At 34.2% G+C, this 25104-nt stretch overlaps 1 protein-coding gene across 1 annotated transcript in view; it reads left to right on the forward strand.

The window, feature by feature from the left end:
- Positions 1 to 25104, forward strand: part of LOC118196431 (suppressor of lurcher protein 1-like) — a 293365-nt gene that overhangs the window by 163717 nt on the left and 104544 nt on the right. Inside the window, exon 5 of the mRNA XM_085821452.1 lies at positions 22550 to 22718. Within this exon, the coding sequence (XP_085677578.1) occupies positions 22550 to 22718 (169 nt within the window). The remainder of the gene's footprint in view (positions 1 to 22549; positions 22719 to 25104) is intronic.

The raw sequence follows: 25104 nt of genomic DNA on the forward strand, positions 1-25104 counted from the left end.
TCTCTCTTCTACAACAGCCCCATCTCTTCTGTTCTCTTTTAGAGAGTGGGGCATATTCCACCTCTGTATCTGTAGATATCCATCCATCAGCGGGGGGCATGAAGATACAGACAGCAGTAACCAAAAAGAAATCTCTTGTGAATGCAATAAATCATTTCCTCGAAGATATTTTGAAATCACTCTTGGTATGGACTGAAACAAAAAGGCCCTCCACGTCTATTTGCCGTCCATGTAATTCGCTGCAGAAAACATTCCGATTTGATCAATCAAATGTGATTGAAACTAATTCAAGTTTTGCTGGGAAAGGGGAATGGAACTGACCAACTGTCTGTTATATTCTAGTGGGCAATGTATAAATAAGTCTTCGTTCTTATTCTCTGTTTCGTATAGCAAAACGGGAAAATCGTAACTACGATGTCAAATGCACAGGGAACTTAAAATTGTAGTTTGCCAAACATTACAAATCTGATGTATATACCACACGACTTCCTTGCACGGAGTACTAAATTATACGCATTTTTTCCTGCATTTCATCTAAACTCATTTCCGCGAATTTTCATTAAAGATATATTCCTCATTCAATTAACTGAGTTCTCACTTCGCGGCAAGGCAAAATGTACATAAAAACTCAAAATAGCTTCATTAAAAATTAAAAGATAGAGAAAAACATAAAACGCCAAATACAGTTAAAAGAAATAAAAAAACAATTATTGCAGTTAATAATTAAGAGTTTCTATGCAAAAACAACCAATTCAACCAGCAGGCAAAAAGACGGTTTTTTCGGTGCACAAAACTGAAAGTTCACATTTGGTCCCCCTCGGCAAAAACACACTGAAAGTGCAGAAACTGATTTAATTCATTATTCAGCTAGTTTCAAATGTAAACAAATATGGTAAAAAAAAATTAGGTTTCGCTCCAATTAAATAACATTTAAATTCTCCATATTTCTTCAACTATTGCATGCAGATTAACATAAAAACCTTAACCAGAAGATAACAATAGCACAATTCAATCATTTTAAAGCAAAACTGCACAATTTACTAACATATAAGAAAAAAATCTGATGTGTACACCACATGACTTCCTTGTACCGAAAATTAAACTATACGCATTTCTTCTTGCATTTCGTTTAAACTTATTGGATTTAATTAAACCTACTTCGCCGACAGCGCATAAACCACAACAGCATAAGGGCATTCTTTAAAATTCACTCTATTTGTTTACCATAGCGACACTCTGGCGCTAGGTTCACTTAACAGTATTATATTACGTTCATATTATAACTCAGAATGCACAAAATTTATATCATTTAAAGAATTATCTAATCGTTGCCAAATGTTCTATTCAAATACCATAATAAAGCTAGAACGATGTATAAAAGAAATTAAGCAAACAAAACAAAAATGAAACAGTTTAAGCTTGACGATTTACTATTTCTCATTAAATTAAATCGGTTCTCACTTCGCGATAAGGCAAAAATACATAAAAACTCAAAATATCTGTATTAAAAATTACGAAGTAAATCTTAAACACTTATTTCCTCGAAAAAATTCCAGAAAGGATTAAACATGATTTAATTCGCAATAATAAAAAAAGGCGTTAACTTTATTTTTGCGAAGCTACGTTTCTCTAGATTGGCAAAAAATCCCCTACTGTGCTGTTTCAAATGTAAACAAGCAATGGCCGCCATCAAGCAAATGATTAGGCTTAGCGGCAATTAAACGATTTTAAAATTGTTGAGAATTCTAAAAATATTGCATACAGACTTACTAAAGGCATAAAACCCTTAACCGGAAGATAACAACAACATAATTAAATCATTTTCAAAGCAAAAAGTGTACAATTTACAAACATATAAGAGTGAAGAAACTGAGATCACTGAGCCGGGTAACAGAGTAGATATATATATAAATATATTTATATACGTTTGGCGCGACCGATAGCAACCAAAATACGAGGTGGACATCTACCTGTTATAGTAGTCCTATATATAAAATTTCAACGTTCTGAAGCTACTCGTTTTTGAGTTATGCGAGATACGCACGTACGTACATACGTTCGTACAGACGCCACGAAAAATTCTCTTCAGAATTCAGTTTAAAGCAGTTTTATAATTTTTTTGGAGGAAACGAGTCTTTTATTCTGTCCTTACGTACAGATATTACGCAAAAACATCGTTAAATTGCATTCGATAACGGTCAAAATGGATATTTTCGTTGAAATATGCTGCCTGCAACTTTTCGCGATTAGAATACTTCGTCTTTACTACGTAAAAGGAAGTAAAAAACAGCTGAGCTCACGGAGTGGATATATATATATATATATACTTTTCGTTCAGCCTATTGCAACCAAAATAAGTGGTTAACATCAACATGTTATCGCAGTTCTGTATACAAAATTGCAAAGTTCTGAGGCTACTCGTTTTTGAGTTACGCGAGCTTCATACGTACGTAGGTACGTACAGACGCCATGAAAAAAAAACTATCTTCTAAATCCATTTTAAATCAGATTTTTAATTCATTTGGCGAAAATGAATCCATTATTCTGTCCTTAACGTACAGACGTCACTCAAAAATATAGTTAAATTGAATTCGATAGTCGTCAAAATGGATATTTTCTTTAAAATATAATACCTGGAATTTTTCTTGATTACAAGACTTCCTTTTCTACGTATAAGGAAGTAAAAATATATAAAACAGATGAAAACGAATGATGGAGGGCTCCTTAAGCCGAGAAAGTGCAATTTTGTCTTTTCACTCTTTAAGCCAATACTTCGCTTAAATACACAAGGTGAATCTGAAAAATGGCCAAATCTTTCGAGTGTGATAGAAGAAAGCTATACGATCAATATTCGTCACAGAAAGTATGGTCGGAATGAAAATATTGAGTAGTTAAAGGGTAGTTTTCCACTGACACATTTAAAATATTTACACAAGAATGAGAGGAGATACTTTAGAAGACACGTTTTAACAGAAATGTAATTGATCTACATTCTCAAAGAAATTTCACAAAAGACCTTCTGCCACCTGTAACGCAGGCATCACACCTGAGGGATAGGGACTGGCGCACATCTGCGAAGACACCAGGTATTACCCGAGTACCGACGGCAACCAACTGCGATCCTGGTCTTTAGATCCATGTTGGTTTAAATGGGACACTCACAGATAGGCTTTCCCCATGGCCCCACAGGAAAAAGTCCAAATACGAGAGATCCGGTGATCTTGATGGCCAAGCTATGGGACGCCTCCACCAATCCATCATCCTGGAAATTTCGTGGTTACTATAACCAGCAATCCATGATTGAAAATGCCGTTGGGTGCGAGAACTGACCCTTTTTTACTTCCATGTACGAAGTAAAAAGGAAATATTGTAATCGCGAAAAGTTTCAAGCAGCATATTTCAACGAAAATATCCATTGTAACCGCTATCAAATGCAATTCAACGATGTTTTTGATTGACATCTGTACGTAAGGACAGAAAAAAAGACTCTTTTCTTCCAAAAAAATTATAAAACTGCATTAAATTGAATTCTGAAGAGAATTTTTCGTGGTGTCTGTACGTAGGTATCTACGTATTTATCTTGCATAACTCAAAAACGAGTAGCCTCAGAACGTTGCAATTTTGCATATAGAACTGCTATAACATGTAAATGTTCACCTGGTATTTTGGTTGCAATCGGCCGCACCAAACGTATATAAATATATTTATATATATATATCCACTTTGTTACCCGGCTTAATGATCTTAGTTTCATTACTCTTATATGTTTGTAAATTGTGCATTTTTTTGGTTAAAAATGATTGAATTATGTTGTTCGTGTTTTCCTGTTAAGGCTTTTATGCCTTTAGGAAATCTGCAAGCAATATTTGTAGAATTATCAACAATATAAAAGCTGTTTAAGTGTAATTAAGAGCAATTTTTAAATAACATGGCGAACATGTTTATTTACATTTGAAACAGCAGAATAGTAATTTTGTTGCCAATCTAGGGAGACTAAGCTTCGCAACTACATAGATAGCGCCTTCTTTTATTATTCGGAATTAAATCATGCTTAATCCTTTCTGGAATTTTTTCGAGGAAATATGTGTTTAAGATTTACTTCGTAATTTTTAATATAGTTGTTTTGAAATTTTATGTATTTTTGCCTTGTCGCGAAGTGAGAACGGAATTCATTGAATGAGAAATACTGAATCGTCTGTGAAAAACTGTTTCTTTTTTGTTTTGTTTGCTTAATTTCTTTTCTACATCGTTCTAGATTTATTATAGTATTTGAATAGAACATGTGGCAACGATTAGATAATTCTTCAAATAATATAAATTTTGTGCATTCTGAGTTATAATATGAACGAAATATAACGCTGTTAAATGAACCTAGCGCCAGACTGTCGCTATGGTAAACAAAAATATTGAATTTTATAGAGTGCATTTATTCTTTGTGGTTTATGCGCTATCGAGGAAGTAGATTTAATTAAATCCAATAAGTTTAAATGAAATGCAAGAAAAAATGCGTATAATTAAATATTCCGTACAAGGAAGTCATGTGGTGTACACATCAGATTTTTTACCAGTCACAATGCCATCTAGCAGCCCGCCGTTTGCATTGCGACTATACATTCTGTGACGAATATTCCTCGTATAGCTGCCTTTTGTCAACCCCCTAAAGTTTTTCCCACTTCTTCAGATTCACCTTGTATTCTAGTATTCACTTTAACAGTTTGGGGGAGGGGGAATGAGCAGCTGAATACCGTGTTGGACCCAAGTCCGATACCAGATTAATGGTTTGCTGCATAGCTGGATTTCGTGGGTTTTGTAACGTGTAATGACAATACGATCCCGTTTCAAATAGCTCTTACATGTTTCGTCATATTTTAATAACCAAACCTAAACATTATAGTATTCAGCAACTGAGCGTTAATTGATGTAGTAGCCAGCTGAAAAAGGCCACAGCAGGGATACTCAACCTGTGGTACGCTTACCACTGGTGCAAGTCGTGCACAAAGCCGTGGTTTTGAAGTGAAAAATCGAAGACTTAAATCGCATTTGCTTTAGTTGAAATACAGTTGATCTAGTACACGCTGCTGGTTTCATGCGAACGCCATTCATTTTGCGAAAGAAAGCGAAAATCTTGCTGCAGGAAGGATGTTTAGTGTTGGGAGAAAATGGAACAGATAATGGTGATTTATTTATGGATCAAAATAACAATGATGATGAAGATGAAACAAAATTTGACGATGAGCCTGAAGATATAACAGTAAACGAGCATGACGAACTCTTCATGTTATCCGATAATGAAAATGTTTAATTTCATAAGCTATGTCATTTCTTTTAAGTAAGCAGCATATTGGTGCATGAAAAAATCTATTTCTTTCCTGATTTTTAAGCTATCATTTTTATAACCTGTATCTAACGCGCACCCATAAATTTCAGTCCTATTTTTTGTATTAAAAGTGCGCGTTGCACACCGGTATATACGGTAAACTTTGTGGGATTCCAACCTTTTCTCTTACTACTAAGTGTGTAAGAACCTCGTAAAGTGCTAAGCAAATAATCGCTTTAGTTCAGAAACAGAGGAGTAAACTCAAGAAGTGTTAATTACCCTTTATTACACAAAATAAGGATTTCACAGTCGTCTGCTTACTCAGAACGTACAGAAAAGGGCTTGAACTCAAACTTAAATATGAAATCAAACTTAACTAATGCTTAACTAAAACGATATAGCCGAAGCTAACAAAATTCGAAGTAGTTGGCTCCTAAATATCAACTAAACTGGCAAAGCTATCAAGGGCCTGAATAACGGTCGAGCGTAGTAGCTTAGAGAGAGTATAGCCAAAAGACAAACGCGCGCTAGTCAGAATCTCTGGCTCTCTGAGGAAGTCAGTGGAACTTCGACTTAAATACCGCTCTTCCTCATTTGCATTAACCGCGATTCTAAAAGCACACTTTTGCAGGAAATTGTAAGCAGAAATTAAGAGATATAAGAAAGTAGCTTTAACTAAATATAACTGTTAAAAACGTAGGATAAAACTTAAAACTTTTAACGGACAACATAGCATGGAATGTTGTCAAATGAATACATACCTTTGATTGTTAAGGGGCTTCATACACCTTAAACTTCTTAAGCTGCTATCACACGTCTGTTTGTTTTGTAAGAATAACTGTTTGGAACAATTTTTCTGCTTTGTCACAATAGCCAATCACAATATATCGCTTTGGGGTTAACACAAGGGAAACTGGTACCCCACTACAAACGAGCTGATAGCTGATTGGTTGAAAGCGAACAACTTGCAATTTTTTTGGAAAGGAAGGAAAAAGTCGCACGTCTTTCTTTCAATAGTAAACCAGGCAGAAACATTGTCCGAAACAGTTGTTTGTGTGAAACAAACGCAGTGTGATATGGGCCTTATGATCTTCGTGCATTTGATAGTTGCAAAAATTCGGATCTTTTATTTAATTTAAAAGCAATTACTTCCAACGTTTTGCAGCTGACTACACAATATGGCTGCTTTCTGAAATAGTAATCAGAAAGTTTGTGTTGCCACAAATGTTTTTGCAATTTAATCCGCTTTGGGACAAATGTTTTCGTCATGTTTCCACCTTGTGCGCATGACATTTTAAAAATGGCTAACGGTACATACTTGAAATTGGATGGGATTCTTTATATGGGTACTATTTTCTAACTGAATCCCAAATCTGATGAATAATTTCATATTAAAAAAATTTTATGCACGAAATCATTACAGATTTTTTTAAATAAAATACATTTCATAAACGCAACTCCAAGTAAAATAACAATTTAACATGAAATTCTTAGAATTTTTGGTACACAGTCGTTTCCAAATGTTATAAAAGCTATACATTAAATATGGAATTAAATTATAAACAGAATGATTTAAACTGTGCGCGCAAGATGGAAACATGACGAAACATTTTGTCACAAAGCGGAATAAATTATCAAAATATTTGTGGCAACACAAACTTTCTGATTACTATTTCAGAAAACAGCTATATTTTGTAGTCAGCTGTAAAAAGTTGGAAGAAATTGCTTTTCAAATAAATGTATTACTCAAATTCTTGCAACAGTCACGTATTCGAAGATGATATGGGTTTTAAGATGTATGAGTCCCCTTTCAATCTAATTTCAATTAGCATAATTAACATGTCCATGTTAATTTCGTAAAGTGTACCCATAAAATCCAACAATCAAGTTTGCCAAATTCGATTCTTAGCGATATCAAACCAACTCCTTTTAAATGGAAAACGATTTACGCATTTAATAGCATAACTGTAAAATCATTTTAGACTAAAGAATAAATTTAATGCATAGCTTTACGCCCATACATTTAACAGCTTCGCTGGAGGCAAAAAAAAAATGAAAAACTTTGTTTATCTCCGATGATAAATTGCTGTTTGCATAACAGCAACTTGACGTTTCACAGCCTGCCTAGGAATGCTTAATTATGTAGTATTAAAGCACTCCGTTATCCAGAAAATCGTGAACAATGAAAAAAAAGTATAAATTGTAGGCGCTGAGCCAAATTTGTCAACTTTCTTCTAATTGCAGCCCTAAGCTTGACAAAAAGAAGTTTTCGATCTCGTAAATGGGAGATCGGGAGATTTTTACTCGCTTCCAAAACTTAGGTTCACACAAACGCGACACTGACTTGTTTGATGTCTGAGCTTGTTATTAACCAGTGCTTCGACTTGTAAAATCACCCTCAACAAATATCGTTCATAACTCTTATAATAGCTGTCAAATTTCACTCCTCAACAACGGTGTTTCGTTTTTGTTTTGCTCAAATCGCAGCTTGCTAAAATAAACATATCTTATACACTCAATAATTTACTAAGGCTCTATGAGACGAAAATGTCAATGGAATGATAATAAGTTTGAACAGTGTTGGATCCAAGTATCATTACGGAACACATTTTCATATATTTACGAAGTTAAATATATCGATTTTTAACTATTCGATACTCTTAAATGTGTTCTTGCTTTTCATCCCTAAATATATATAGATAAGTATTTTATATTTAAAAAAATGAAATTATTTTTCGCATGTCAAAATCTGTATTTAGTTAAACTTCGCACCTTACACGATAGTGATTTTTGTAACATATTAGTCAATTTTAATCTTTGCAGAGTATCTTCTTGGACTGTTTCCATGATAGAGATTTAGATAGGAATTTTAATAAAAAAATCTGATGTGTACACCACATGACTTCCTTGTACGGAATATTAAATTATACGCATTTTTATAGCATTTCATTTAAATTTATTGGATTGAATTAAATCTACTTCGTCGACAGCGCATAAACTACAATAGAATAAATTCACTCTTTAAAATTCACTATATTTGTTTACACTCTGACTCTAGGTTCCCTTAATATTTCGTTCATACTCAGAATGCACAAAAGTAATATCATTTGAAGAATTATCTTATCGTTGCCACATGTTCTATTCAAATACTATAATAAAGCTAGAACGATGTATAAAAGAAATTAAGCAAACAAAACAAACAAGAAACTGTTTTTCACAGACGATTTAGTATTCTCATTCAATTAATTCAGTTCTAACTTTGCAAAAAGGCAAATATACATAAAAACTCAAAATCTCTGTATTACAAATTACGAAGTAAATCTTAAACACTTATTTCCTCGAAAAAATTCCAGAAAGGATTAAGCATGATTTAATTCACAATCATAAATGAAGGCGTTATTTTTGTTGTTGCGAAGCTTAGTCTCTCTAGATTGGCAACAAATCTGCAATTCTGCTGTTTCAAATGCAAACAAATATGTCCGCCATGTTATTTAAAACTTAACCGCACTTAAACAGCTTTAAATGTTTTGATAATTGTACAAATATTGCTTCCAGAATTACGAAAGGCATAAAAGTCTTAACCGGAAGATAAGAACAACACAATTCAATCATTTTTCAAGCAAAAAATGTATAATTCACAAACATATAACAGTAAAGAAACTGAGATCACTGTGCCAAGTAACAGAGTGGTATATATATATATATGTGGGGATTTTAAAATATGAACAAATTAATTAACGAAAGACATTTTAATTAGACAAACGATTATTACATAAATTTAACATTTAAGAGAATTAAACAAGTAATGATTCGTCAAAGTTCTTTTTGAACAAAAGCAGCGTCTCTGCTGTCACGTCCATCGTCTATCATCTCAAAACCGTAATTTCCCTAATTTTTGCTTGGCGCCTTCGGAGCTCGTAGAGAGAATGACGTCACGGCATCTGGTTTTCATCACAGCTCCAAGCGATCGGCACTACATTTCGGCCATCCGAGGGTGGACTGGCCCTCCAGGACACTGCAAAATACAAACAAAAAAAAACAAAGCAACAAGCAAGAATATACAATAACAGAAATAAGTGTTCGTGAAAAATTTTAAAGCGCCGTCCATTTCTTGAGGAATTCGGCACATGTGGTGGTGCATATGGGACCCTCATGGCATCCTTCCTTTATTACGTCATAGGTGTTGCCACCCTTAACTTTCTTGATCTTATAAGGTTCGAAATACTTCGCTCTTAATTTTAAGTGTGGTCCGAATTGAGTCCTTTTGATTGCCACTAAGTCACCAACTTTGTACGGCTGTGCTTGTCTTCTTTTGGCATTATATGTCTTTTTATTTTCCTGTTGGACTTGGAAAATTTGCCTCTTGGCTTGCTTTCGTAATTCTTCTCTTTGAGACTCGAATTGAGATTGAAACTCACTTTCTATCAGCTCTTTAAGCTGATCGGTGCCCTTACTGTTCATTTTAGTACCGAAGAGTAATTCGAACGGAGTGGTGTTAATGCTTCTTTGATATGTTAAGCGTCCTCTGAACTTCGTGTGTGTGTTTATACTATTCGGTTGGTTTTTTTAAGGACAGTTTCGCTAATACTGATATAATGACTTGGTTGATTCGTTCGACTTGTCCATTTGCTCTCGGCAGGCCTGTGGTGATTAGATGATGTTTAATATCTTCTTTAGCACAGTAGTCAGAAAACTCACTGGATGTGAAAGCCGTTCCTCTATCAGAAATGATCTGACAAGGGTTTCCAAAAATGGCCTTCTGATTCTCTAACTTCGCTATCACCTCGGCTGAGGTCGTAGATTTTGTTGGATAAATCCAAGTAAATTTAGTAAAGGCGTCGACCACTACTAATAGGTGCTTGTAGTTTTTATGGGTACTTTCCAGAGGACCCAAGTGATCTATATGATAAGTATGCAACGGAATGTCCTCCTTGAATCGCGGATGTAAAAATCCTTCCTTTTTCCCTGCTTTGCGATTTATTAAGATGCAATGAACGCAATTCGCGATAACGTTTTCTATCTTCTGCCGAAGTTTGGGAATAAAATAGTATTCATCCAAGTGTTTCTCTGTATGTTTGATACCGGTGTGCCCTTTCTCGTGAGCATCTTTTATGATTTCAGTCTGCATACTTTCCGGTACGACTATCAATTCTTTACCGTCAATAAACTTGTATAGTACGCCATTTCTATTACAATAATTTTCATAACTTGAGGTTTTCAATAATTCCTTAATGGTTTTTATTTCAGTGTCATTTTCTTGAGCAAGTTTTAATTTAGGTAAGATATTTTCAACAGAAATACATAAGACGTTTACAGGAGCTCTACTTAGAGCATCTACATGTGGCATTCTACACCTTTACGATGCTCTATAACATAATCGAATTCTTGTAACAACAGAGCCCAACGAGCAACACGCGTCGCTAAATCTCTTTTTTCCATCGTCCGTTGAAATGCTGAACAGTCCGTCACTATCTTAAATGAAATTCCCAAAAGGTAAACACGGAACCTTTTCAGTGCTTCTACGATCGCAAGGACCTCCAACTCGTAACTTGAGTACTTTTTCTCTGCATCAGAGGTTTTCCTACTCATAAAATAAGTGGGGTGAAAACTGCTATCACCTGGAGGTTTCTGCATTAGAATCGCCCCATATCCTTCTATACTGGCGTCTGTGTGTAGTTCGGTTTCATAATTAGGGTTATAAATTGCAAGTACAGGCTTCTCAGCTAACGCTGATTTCAAACGATTGAATGCGATCTTTTGTTCTTCACCGAATTCGAACATATTACCCTTTTTTAGCAGGTCGCTAAGTGGCTTGGCAATTATAGAGTATTTATTAATAAATTTTCTGAAATATCCTGTCAGCCCAAGAAAACTTTGGATCTGTTTTAAATTAGATGGTTCAGGGAAATTTATAACAGCTTGCGTGTTCAAGGTGGATGGGAAAATTTTACCCTCTTCTATGACATGACCTAAAAAGTCAATTCGTTTCTTTAAGAATTGGGATTTTTTTAAATTTATTTCCAATCCGTATTCACTCGCTAGATTTAAAACTTGACTCAGCCTCTCGATTCCCTCTTCGTATGAGGCGGACAAAATGATGATATCGTCCATGTACGGCAAAACGATGCCATCGTTAACTAACGGTCGGAAAATGGTATTTATGAATCTCTGGAATACAGCTGGTGAGTTACAGAGTCCAAACGGCACTTTCAAAAACTGGTACTGTCCTTCATGCGTAACAAATGATGTGTACTTCCGACTTTCCTTTTCGACGTCCACGTGAAAAAAGCCATTTTTGAGATCAATAGTGCTGAAAACACGTGCTTCTTGAAGGCGGTCTAGGATATCCTCAATCAGGGGAAGGGGACATCTATCCTTTACGACAACTTTGTTTAAACGACGATAATCAACGCAAACTCTTGGTGTCCCGTCTTTCTTTTTAACGATGACCAATGGGCTGGAATATTCCGAAGAACTCTGTTCTATAATTCCTGACTTTAGCCACTCGGATATTTGGGTTTCAACAATTTTCTTTTCCGCAAACGGTAATCTACGCGGTTGAAGCGATACTGGTTCGTTATTTTTAACGCAAATTTTTAACTGTATGTCCGTAGATTTGGTCTTACGTGGCATATAGTTCGAAACTAACTGTTGAACAGTCTCTTTAAAGTAGTTTGGAACACTAGGTGCAATGTTTATTTCGTCTTCGTTACTAGCTAGGTCAACAGGTAAAACAGATATAATATTTACTTCTCTACACTTTGTGACTTACTTTTTATGGTAACCCCATTTTCATTTATTAATATTTCACCTTTTAATATTACGTTTAAGCCTAAAATGGCTTCATGTGTCATTACATTGTTGTCTACAACACAAATATCTGCAGTACACTGGAAATCATTAATTTTAATATTACCTTTAAAGAAACCTAGAGGTTTTACTTGACATTTACCAAACCCACTCAGCGTTGAACTTACGGGCACGAGGCCTTCGATATTCAGTTTATCAAAAGTCGATCTACATAACAAAGTAATTTGACTTCCTGTGTCTATTAACGCGGTTACATATACATCATTAATTTTTACTTCTTTGGTCAACTTCGAGACTATATCAATATTCACGGTTGATACTTCTGGTTTCGAATTCGTATTTGAGCATTCGAAACTTCGGTGCCCAAATTCTTTACATTTAAAACACTTGACTCCCTTATCTTTATGAACGCATTGTTTGGAAATATGACCGCTTTCACCGCAGTTGAAACAGGTTGTATTGCGTTTAATTTTAGGAATTGTTCCTCGACTATCGGTTACTTTACGCTTTGTTTGGTTAACAGAATTTTTTGTGTCATATTTATGTCTAGAATCAATTTTTGTTTACTTTCAAATTTTGTTTTAGACGTTCGCGACTTTTCTTCATCATCACATATCTGTTGATAAAGCTTCAATTTGTTCTTAAAATCAATTAATGTTTGTGACCCATACAAGCAAGATTTTTTAAACGCGGAGCCTGGTATACCATTTATAACATATCTTATTAAAGCAACATCTTCAATTTGACCATTTTTAGCAATTCTTTTCATATTTAAAAAATACTCATCAAATGTTTCATTGCTCTTCATTTTTTGTTTTGATAATAACTCATGCAGTTCGGCCGAATTGCAGCTAGACCGGAATTCATCAAGAATGGCATTCTTAAAAGCTTGCCATGAGTTCAACTTTGGTTCACTAAGAACAAATAGTTTTGCTTTGCCTGTCATCAGGCGTTTAGCAAAAATCAGTTTTTGTAAATCATTTAACTGAAGAATGGTAGCTGCATCTTCAAAACTTTCGACCCAACTACTGACATTTTCGTGGCTTTGGCCATCAAATTGAGCAACAAAAGATTTGATGTCTTCAATAGTAACATTTATACTACAGTTATGAAATACATTCGACTTGTTTTCAATTGTACTAAGAATATTATCATTAGCACATTGGGAAGGAAGTTGTCTCACTGTGGCACCAGAATTGTTTCTTAGTTTCGTTTCATCTCGAACATTATCATCTACTTCATTTTTATCCCCACCATCCACACCCTCTAAATCACTTTCGTTTTCACTTTCTTCTAAAATTACATTATTTTTAAGCAATTCTAAATTATTCAGATAAGAAACAATTCGGGTTGCTAAGTCATCTTGTGTGCCATAGCTATCAATGCATAAAACATTGGCAATGGAAATTAATTCATAAGCCTGAAAATCTTGTTTGATTTTTTCGAGTTTTTCATTAAGTTCTTTACTATTCTCTTCTAAAGAGAAACCACTAAATTGTCTTAACCTTTTTCGATTATTTCTGTCGCCCACATCGTTAAATATTATTTTGTGTAATAATTTTATATTATGCGCTTTTTCACTTTTTAGGACATCTTCCATTCCCGGCACATCAATTAGAAACATAGTTAATAAAATTGAGAAAATCACTCACTTCATATAATGGTAATCCACGATGTTCCTGGCTCTATAATCCGGAAACAGAAACGAAACAAATTACTTCCATACCATCCAATGGATCACAAATGGTGTCGACAAAAGGCGAGTGGAAACAGGTTATGTCCGATGGATTTTTGGCCACAATTCACGTCTTGACACTTGACATCCAGTATTATTAAAATTAATTCCAGTCTTTAATAGAGCCGCACACTATTTACTCACTATTACGCAGTTTCAGTTCAGGTAAATCAGCATACATTCCTAGGAGTTTGATGAGGTTTTTGTTCGAAACATAGTTGATTATACATCGCAAAACAGTCCAGCACAGCAACAGTTGTTCTTCAAAACCGGTAGTAATCCAGGAAAGCAGGTAAAACTACAGTTCATTCGAGTGCTGAAGTGCTATCCCACTTCTGAGAAAATTTTTGTGGGGATTTTAAAATATGAACAAATTAATTAACGAAAGATATTTTAATTAGACAAACGATTATTACATAAATTTAACATTTAAGAGAATTAAACAAGTAATGATTCGTCAAAGTTCTTTTTGAACAAAAGCAGCTTCTCTGCTTTCACGTCAATCGTCTATCATCTCAAAACGTTAATTCCCCTAATTTTTGCTTGGCGCCTTCGGAGCTCGTAGAGAGAATGACGTCACGGCATCTGGTTTTCATCACAGCTCCAAGCGATCGGCACTACATATATATATATATATTTATATACGCTTGGTGGGGCCGATTGCAACCAAAATAGGAGGTGCACATCTACATGTTATAGCAGTCCTATACAAAATTTCAACGTTCTGAGGCTACTCGTTTTTGAGTTATGCGAGATACGTACGTACGTACGTGGATACGTTCGTACAGACGCCACGAAGTATTCTCTTCAGAATTCATTTTAAAGCAGTTTTATAATTTGCTTGGAGGAAAAGAGGCTTTTATTCTGTTCTTAGGTACAGATGTCACGCAAAAACATCGTAAAATTGCATTCGAGAGCGGTCAAAATGGATATTTTCGTTGAAATATGCTGCCTGAAAATTTTCGTGATTACAATACTTCCTTTTGACTTCGTACCAGGAAGTTAAAACACAGGCTACTTAGCGCCTTATTATATTTGGCATAAGACCAAAATTATGTTTAATTGAATTAAAATTCTTGACTAAATATTTTATTTGTAATCCTCTTAATTTTACCATTTGGATAATTATTGTATTTATTTATATTTTCGTTCATGCGTTTCAATTCGTATTATTTCATTATCTGAACCGGTTTATAAACTAATCGAAATTTTTCATTTCAGCCCTATTTATCAACAATTATATAGTTTTTTTTTTTTTTTTTTTTTTTTTTTTTTTTTGCTGAATTTAAACCAATGAGTGGAAAATAGTGTACTTTATGCTAATTTTACAAAAGGCTCTTTTTCCTATTTAAGTCATTGCTAAACAATATAATTTAATCAAAATTTTTCTTGTTTTCAAAATGATAGCGGGGAAAAATGTTTAAATACATATGAAAATAAAAGACATTTCAAAAACTTTTATAAAATACGCTTTTATTTAAAATTCACAAAATATTTTTTGAACTAAAGTAAGAAATTAATTTATCGTACAGTTTAATCAGAATAAGCGACTAAATACATTGGTTATTATAAATTAAGGGAAAATCACAAAAATTACGATTACTGAAAAAGTTACATGTAGAATTTTATGAAACTTACCCACAATATACAACACATAGTAAGGTATCAATAACATAAAAAGAAATTATCAGACAATTATGGTAGTATAGGAATTAGCACATGTATAAAATGAACAAATCGAAGATGTCAGTTTGCTATGGTAAAAGTACCTTGAATATCGAATATAATCGCCTCTAGAAACAATACAGCATATTCAGCGATGTGTGATGCCTTTCAGTTATGCGGTCTATCAGTTCCATAGGCAGCGAGAGCCATTGCTCTTGCAAAGCAATTGCAAGAGCGGCAAGGGTCTAAGGGGGCGGATTGAGAGCAGCTAAACGTCTCCCTAAAGCATCCCAAACGTGCTCGATAGGATTCAAGTCCAGGGAGCGACCTGGCCACTCCATGCGCATAATTGTTTCCCGTTGAAGATAATCATATACGATGCGAACTCTGTATGGTCTCGCATTGTCGTCCTATAACAGGAAAGCATCACCTATTGCCCCGGCATATGGGCGCACATAAGCATCAAGGATGTCATCTCTATAAACATGAGCATTCACGGTTTCCCTTGGAAAAACATGCAAGTCTGTGCGTCCACCCAAAGAGATGCCACCCCAAACACAGACACTGGCTTTTCCGTATGCCTCTCTTTAACGGATGTTTGACGGATGATAACCGGTTCCAGGTTCTCTCCATATCAAATAATGCCTACTATCGCGTTCTAGACTAAACCTGGACTCATCCGTAAAGAGAACAGCCCTCCATTGCTCAGGCGTCCACTGGACATGTTGTCGTGCCCACTGCAAACGGTCCCTCCTATGGCGTGACTTGAGCACGCAAATGGTTGTTCGTCCCGCATAAAGACCGCCTTCGTGAAGCCTTTAACGCACAGTTGACGTTGACACCAACCTTCCTGTGGCTGCAGCGAGGGAGGATCTAAGAAGAGTCGGAGTAGCGCTTCTATTCCTGAGTGCACATAATGTCAAATATCGCTCATCGGCGCTCGTCGTAGCAGTTGGCCGTCCTTACCTGAACCTCCTAGGTGCCGAATCTGTGATTTGAAATTGCCTCCAAAGTCTATGAACCACTGAAGGACTCACATTTAGCCATCTGGCCACTTCTTTGTGACTTTGTCCTGCCTCTAGTCTCCCAATAGCTTTTTGTCATAGTTCTGCAGACAAATGATGCCTGGAGATCATTGTTACGAATTGGCTATCTCAGATTTCTGATGTCACTATCACAGTGAAATACGTGGGCTTGCTCTCAAACATGGACTTTTATGCTCCTCGCAGATGACGTATTCCGAGTGCAGCGCCACTAATTTGCATATTGGAGTTTTACTCAGCTACACTTACTTGGCAACATATTCAAATTTTACACGGTGTGGCGTATTTTTGAGGGAGTTATCGCTATTTTTGTGAGTTTTCCTTAATTTATGATAATCAGTGTAACTCTTTACAATATTCGTATACAATTTTAAATCACGAATAACAAAAGCGTAGGATACCTTTAATAAATATATAAAAATTATTATTTGAACTTTTGAAAATACAATTCAATTAATTGATTTTATTATTCCGATGTAGAATTATAGATGAATTCAGTGACTGGGTACCAGTCTACTGAGATTGTATAGGACTGGTTTTGTTCGCTGTAAAACTGAGCTCGCTATCTGCCAGTCTGCTCTTGCAATCACTGCTGCTAAACCCCCTCCTTTTTTATTGTCTTTTCCAGTTTTAGAAATAAGCATCTTTTTCTTAGTACTTACACCACGTAGATTTCAATAACAAAACACAAAATTTTGAAAAGTTGCACAGCAGCATATGTTTAGAATTCACTATGCAGTGTTAAGTTTTGGCATAGATTTTATTTTTTTTTCCAGCCTTTCTAGGTTCATCATACCAGTATTTAGTTTTCTGAGCAAGGTAGGTAGGTAGGTTGCGGAGGACTGGAACGCCTGGTGTCTAACAGAAGTAAACAGGCATGTGTTCCAAGCCCTCCTCTAACTACAAGCTAACAATTTTTTTTTTTTTTTTTTTTTTTTTTTTTTTTTTGTCTTTTATTATTAACTTTTTATGTACTAACTTTATTTTGCAAATATCGCTTTCTTCGCATTTATGCCGAATATAATCCAATTCAGCAGCAAAATCACCAAATATTTAAGAGGACTCGGTATCTTTTGAATGATTTTTTTTTTATTTAAGAACATTCATCTACTTTTTATGTATTTTAATTAATTAAAGAGTTTAATGTAAAGAGTTTTGATGAAGCATAGGGAAGTTGACTGATAATTCACATATAAATATTTGCTAAGCTGAATATATACATAAACCTCCCTGCTAAAAATGCCCCATAGAAACCAGTAAAACTTTTTATGGGTACCCATAAGATATTATGCGTTTTTATTGACTTTTACTAGTTTCTGTTGGTCTGTGTGGGTTTTTCTTACTGGTTTCAAAATGACCCATAGAAACCAATAAAACTTTCTACTGGTACCTATAGAATTTTTGATGGTCTCTACTGACTTTTACTGGTTTCTATTGATCTCTGTGGGTTTTTCTTACTGGTATCAATTGACACCCATACAACCAACATTTCAATGGCAGAACTTTGTACTGGTTTGTATAGGTTTATATTGACTTTTACTGGTTTTCTTACTGGTATCAATATAATAATAAATATTCTGTTGGTTTATATGGGTTTATGCTATTTTTTTATCTGACGTTAATAGACTTCTTGTAAACAATAAAATTAACAGAATGAAAATATGATCTCTTTAAAACCATCAAAGTAACCTGGAAACGCAGGTGGTCGCTTTAGAGAGGGTTTTTACTAAATATGCTTATTTATTTGATTTAAAAATTGTTTGTCGGTAACAATAACAGTAATCATATACACCACACACAACGAGGTCTCTCTAAGGCGACCAGCCGCAAATAAAAATGCATCTTTGCAAGTGGTCGGCTTAGAGAGGTGATGCTCAATACCAAGATATACTCACGTTCTCAGAGATACGTTTATCTTTTAGAGGTGGTCGTCTTAAGGAGATTGCATCTACGGAATGAATCTCTCTAAGGCGACCAGCCAGACTTGCAGAATTTTCTTTGTGAATGGTCGCCTTACAGAGGGAATATTCAATACCAAAGTATACTTATGTTTTCAGAAATACTGGTCTCTTTCAGAGGTGGTCGTCTTAGGGAGGTGTTTTTTGCTACGAGTTGGTTCTCTGAATTCACACACATAAAGTTTAAAAGCGAAAAAAATGTTTTTCCTAACTTCACTTTGTATCCAAATAAATCTGTTTGGACATATAAACAGAGTTGTTGATAGTTGCAGTCATACTTAATTACATTTCTCTTTTCTTACACTGATTTTTAATAGGTTACTGAAATAATTAAGAAGTAAACAAAATTAAACACTGAGGAGGTGTGGCATTTAAAGAGCAGTGAAAACTTTTAAAAGGCATTTTATACGATTAAATCTTCAGATCATTTCAAAATTTCTCTTCAGTATAGTGAGGTATTTTTTTAGCTAAAAAATGACAAATCGGTACTGTCATCGATTTGGGAATACCAAGTCCCATTACGAACATCATATTTTTAGAATTCCCTATAAAGCGTTAGAGGGTTGCCATACGTATTTTCATATTCACTATATTATTTCTTTAAAAACAAGCCACTTAAAATAGTTATCATAGAACAGAAAACATATGTAATGATTTTAGTGAATCTAGCCAGTATAATTTAATAAAAATATTGAATATTTCTAATTAGACACCTCATATTAATACATGTTTATTTAAATCAATCACATTAAAAAATATAAAAAATCTGATGTGTACACCACATGACTTCCTCGTACGGAATATTAAATTATAAGCATTTTTTCTTGCATTTCATTTAAACTTATTGGATTGAATTAAATCTACTTCGCCGACAGCGCATAAACCACAATAGAATAAATGCATTCTTTAAAATTCACTCTAGTATTTGTTTACCATAGCGACACTCTGGCGCTAGAATCACTTAACAGTATTAATAATTATATAACAATTAACTTATATAATAATTATATAACGGAAACTAAGTTAGCTGTTATATAATTCAATAATTATGTAACAGTAAACTTATATATTTCGTTCATATTATAACTCATAATGCACAAAATTTATATCATTTAAAGAATATAATTATCAAATCGTTGCCACATGTTCTATTCAAATATTATAATAAAGCTAGAATAATGCATAAAAGAAATTAAGCAAACGAAACAAAAAAGAAACAGTTTTTCACAGACGATTGAGTATTTCTCATTCAATTCATTCAGTTTTCACTTCGCAACAAGGCAAAAATACATAAAAACTCAAAATATCTATATTAAAAATTACGAAGTAAATCTTAAACACTTATTTCCTCGAAAAATTCCAGAAAGAATTAAGCATGATTTAATTGGCAATAATAAATGAATGCGTTATCTTTGTTGTTGCGAACCTAAGTTTCCCTAAATTGGCAACAAATCCATTAGTCTCCTGTTTCAAATGTAAACATCAATGGCCGCCATCAAGAGAAGTATTAGGATTAGCGGCACTTAAACAACTTTAAAATTGTTGATAATTCTAAAAATATTGAATAGAGATTTACTAAAGGCAAAAAAACTAACTGGAAGATACGAACAACATAATTCAATCATTTTTAAAGCAAAAAATGTACAATTTACAAACATATAAGAGTAAAGAAACTGAGATCACTGAGCCGGGTAACAGAGTGGATATATATATAAATATATTTATATACGTTTGGTGCGGCCGATTGCAACCAAAATACGAGGTGCACATCTACATGTTATAGCAGTCCTATGTACAAAATTTCAACATTCTGAGGCTACTTGTTTTTGAGTTACTGAGTTATGCGAGATACGTACGTACGTACGCACGTACGTACATACGTTCGTACAGACGCTATGAAAAATTCTCTTCAGAATTCATTTTAAAGCAGTTTTATAATTTTTTTGAAGGAAATGAGTCTTTTATTCTGTCCTTACGTACAGATATCACGCGAAACCATCGTTAAATTGCATTCGATAGCGGTCAAAATGGATATTTTCGTTGAAATATGCTGCCTGAATCTTTTCGCGATTACAATACTTCCTTTTTACTTCGTACAAGGAAGTAAAAAGGTATTTGTAAGAACTGTGTTTATTGCTTTTAAGTCACTTAGTTTATTACTTAGTAAACTCTTTAGGATTAAATTCGAAAGTACTTTGGACTTTATTGCATGGCTACACGCTGGCGCGTAGAAGATAAAAGTATTTTATTTCTGGCCGCTGCAGCATATTGTTTTCTCAGAGCCGAGTTTGTTAATTAAAATTAAAAGATACGTATCTTACATTTTTTCGAATGGCCATTGTCTCACGCGCTAGAGATAAAAAGTTTTAATTCGAACAGTGTTGCCACTGCTCGCTTGCAGATCTTTGAGTTTGTTAAACAATTACAATTACAATTTTATTGTACTTTTTCAATTGCTATTTTATTAATATAATTTTTACAGATTTAATTTTATTAAAAGTAATACAATTACTATTTTATTGTACTTGTAATAGGACAATAAATATGCTACGATTTGTGATTCCAAGTTATTACTTCGAAGATTATTTTGTTGTCACTGTTCATATAATTACTTTCTTGTACGCAGTAAAGGAAGTATTGTAATCGCGAAAACTATATATGTATATATAAAAAACGAAAATATCCATTTTGACCACTCTCGAATCTATTTGAACGATGTTGTTGCTTGAAATCTCTATGTATGGACAGAATAAAGGATTCTTTTTTCCAAAACGGATGGTAAAATTGATTTCAAATGGATTGAGAAGAGATTTTTTTTGGTTACGTCTATACGTACGTGCGTATGTACGTATCTCGCATAATTAAAGAAGCATAGCCTTGGAATGTTATATATGTATATATATATACCGCCCACACTGTAAATAGCCGAGTAACAGAGTGGATCTTTCTCTCTCTGTACATTTATTTATTACACCGAGCGAGTAATCCATTATAATTGTTGCTGGCTTGGTGAGCTCGGGTTTTTCATTGCTATATGTTGTGAAATTGTGCATTTTTTGCTTTGAAAGTGACTGAATTATGTTGTTCTTATGCTCCGGTTAAGAATTTTATGCATTCAAAGTTGTTAAAGTACTACTAAATCTAACGAAGCCTCCATTTTTTACATATGAAACTCTTAGTAGAACAGGGAGATAAGTCAGTGTCTGTACCAACTGCAGCGTCTTTATGTCGCGTGGGATCAAAAGCAAACTTTCGTACTGTGCACAGAGAAATCTGTCTTCTTGCCCGCTACCGAATGAATTGCTTGTTTTTGTGTAGAAAACTCTAATTCTAGGTGTTGTGTGTTTTAAATTTTTTAAGGAATATGTTATGAGATTTTATCTATGTTTGCCTTGCCGCGAAGAGAGAAAATTAAATTTGAATGGAAAATATATCTCTAATGAAATTTGAGGAAATAACTTTAAACGAAATGCAGCAAAAAATGTGTAATAATTTAATAGGCCGTACAAGAAAATCATGTGGGGACTACGTTATTTTTTTTGGTATTGCATGCATTTGCCATTTTACTTTTAAAGGAAAAATCTAATACGACTCTGAACCCTCATAAGATAAATTAATTCTACGAAAATCAGAGCCTTTTATTCCCCTCTTGCAAGACACATTTTATTCGAGAGTTGCGCTGTCAGAAATGCATCGCAGTTGCATTTCTTCTAAAAATTTCACCTCTTCCAAATCTTCACTTTCTGTGGAAAACTTTCTAGTACCTAAATTTTTCAGAAGATTATGCCTTTTCTGCTGCTTAAGTACAGTTTGTCGAATATTTCGCTGTCTAGAGACCTAGTACGAAGGGGAAAAAAATTTGAATTCCTCTGAGATAGGGAGAAAAAAAGGTCTTTCTGGAGCCCTGATCACGAAAAGGACAAAAGAAAAAGTTTTCTAGTTTTTTGACAGATGTCGATATTTTTGTCAGATTGCATCATGTCCAGTTGAAGATGACGGAAGATTGTTTTCTTTCTTGCAGTGTGCGGGTTCATCTTTCAGAGCGACGACAGAAGTAATGGTACTTTTACATCTCCCAACTTCCCCGGTTTCTACCCCCGTGACACAGAGTGCCACTATTTCTTCCACGGAAGGCCCAAAGAAAAGGTCCACATTACCTTCAACAAGTTTGACGTCGATGGAATTCCTCCGTAAGTTTTTTTTTTTTTTTTTTTTTTTTTTTTTTACTTTGTTTGCGCATATTGTTATATCATTGATTAAAATGTCCCAATATTTATTTTTAGGTAACGTATCCGCATTTAATATTACACACAATAATAATGATATGTTATCCAAAATGGAAACAAAAAATAATAATGATATGTTATCTAAACAATAATAATGATACGTTATCCAAAATGGAAACCGTAGTAAACAGTAATAATGATATGTTATCCAAAATGGAAATAAAAATTATCGATATATTAACTAAACAATAATAATAAGTTATTCAAAATTAATAATGATATGTTATCCAAAATCGAAATAAAAAATAGCGATACGTTAACTAAACAATAATAATAGGATATTCAAAATGGAAAACGTAGTAAACAATAATAAAGATACGTTATCCTAAACAATAATAATGATACGTTATCCAAAATGGAAACCGTAGTAAACAGTAATAATGATATGTTATCAAAAATCGAAATAAAAAATAGCGATATGTTAACTAAACAATAATAATAGGTTATTCAAAATGGAAAACGTAGTAAACAATAATAATGATATGTTATCCAAAATGGAAATAAAAAATAGCGATATGTTAACTAAACAATAATAATAGGTTATTCAAAAGGTAAAGTGTATTAAACAATAATAATGTTATCCAAAATGAAAGCGTAGTAAACAATAATAATGATCGCTAACCACTATCCCGTGAGCGGCGTCATACACTATAAAATGTATACCGAGATAAACATAACAAAGCAATTAAGATCTGATAGATCAATTAAAGATAAAATTCCTTTGATGTCTTATTTCCTTTACGTTACATTTATAGGGAAAATGTGACATATTTAATACAAAAGATTTTTTCGTTTTAATCCTTCGTGGTGTAATTGAAAATATGTCCACCTAGCTATCGAGTCTGGAGTTCGAATCTCGTTTTTGGTTTTTAGTGTTTCTTTATCCAAGAAAAGCTCTAAGAATTACAAGTAGGGCCAGAACTAAAACGTAGTAGTCATTAATTCGTCCCACCTGGACTTGGAGATTAGATCTCCTCCTCCTCAGAAGCTCTTTAAGAGAAGGACAGTGTCAGAAATTTTCTTCTTCCTTTCCGTGTGACTTCGTAGTGTAATTAGAAGCACGTCCGGCTTGCAATCGAGAGATCCCGGGTTCGAATCCTGGAAAAAGCATCATTGATTTTTTGCGTTTCATACTCACAAGTAATTTTAATCACTAGGCAGATCGACAAAATTCAAAGTTTCTTTTGCCTAGATAACTATTCAGCTTCTAAGCATTAATTTTTTATTAAGCATAATGTCTCAAAAATTAAATAATTTTGCGACAGTTTTGGTGATTCAGAAGCAAGATGATTGTCGCTGGCTGCGTTGCATAGGACAGAGTTACAGCATATTTTTCGACAATGTAGTTTTAGCAGCAGACACAACTCGACGTCCAGTATATTTAACAATAAGTTTACTATTATCAGTGGTAACCGGATTATAAATAAAACGTTTGTTACCTAAACTACCTCTTGATTTAAAATATTAGTAATTTTATTAATAGTAAAATCATTATTGACCAACAAATATAAGATATGTCTATAGCTACACTTAGTGCAACTCGAAAACTTAGTTACTATTGTTCAGTCCCGGTTGTAACAAAATTCTGCAGTACTGCAACCGTCTATTGTGTAACATTCTAAGGTTCCATTCTTCACTTCCCGAACATTCTGACGAACGCATGTTTGAATATAATTATGCTTAATACAATTAATACGAAAAAAGTAAAATGCACATTTTTCGCAGTATTGTTATTGTGACTTATCTCAAATGCCTGACAGTAACATCACAACAAGCCTTCGAAACTCATCGCGGCGAGGAGAGCAGGATTGTGCCTATCGTTGGCAACAGCCTTGAGCACCTTACAGGTAAAAGAACGACTTCGTTCAGGTCTGCCCCCAGTTTTGACGGAAAGCACTCGGAGAAACAGCTCCGAGGGACTCCCACCCCTCTTTCTCTACCCCAACCTCTCGAGAGGACTTTCGGCTCGCCATATAGTTAGAGTGCCCGCAAGCCGCAAAGATACTATACATTTAAAAATATCCAAGCCTTCACCGAAATTCGAAACTGGGTCTTTTGTTACCGCAAGAGGCTCCCCTAACCGCTATACCGTCTGGGCGTTTATTTTGTTCACACTCATTGTATTGAGTTTAATAATGAGTATTGTCAAACTCAGAAATAGCATTGAAAATATAAAAAATTGCTATAATTTTAGTTCCGGAATAAATACTTATTAGTTCCGGAATAAATACTGCTGCATGTTCCAGAATAAATACTTATTAGTTTCAGAATAAATACTGCTGCATGTTCC

Source organism: Stegodyphus dumicola, chromosome 7 (genome assembly GCF_044657685.1).
Source record: "Stegodyphus dumicola isolate Sdum_Otavi_A_Nest chromosome 7, ASM4465768v1".
NCBI lineage: Eukaryota > Metazoa > Arthropoda > Arachnida > Araneae > Eresidae > Stegodyphus > Stegodyphus dumicola.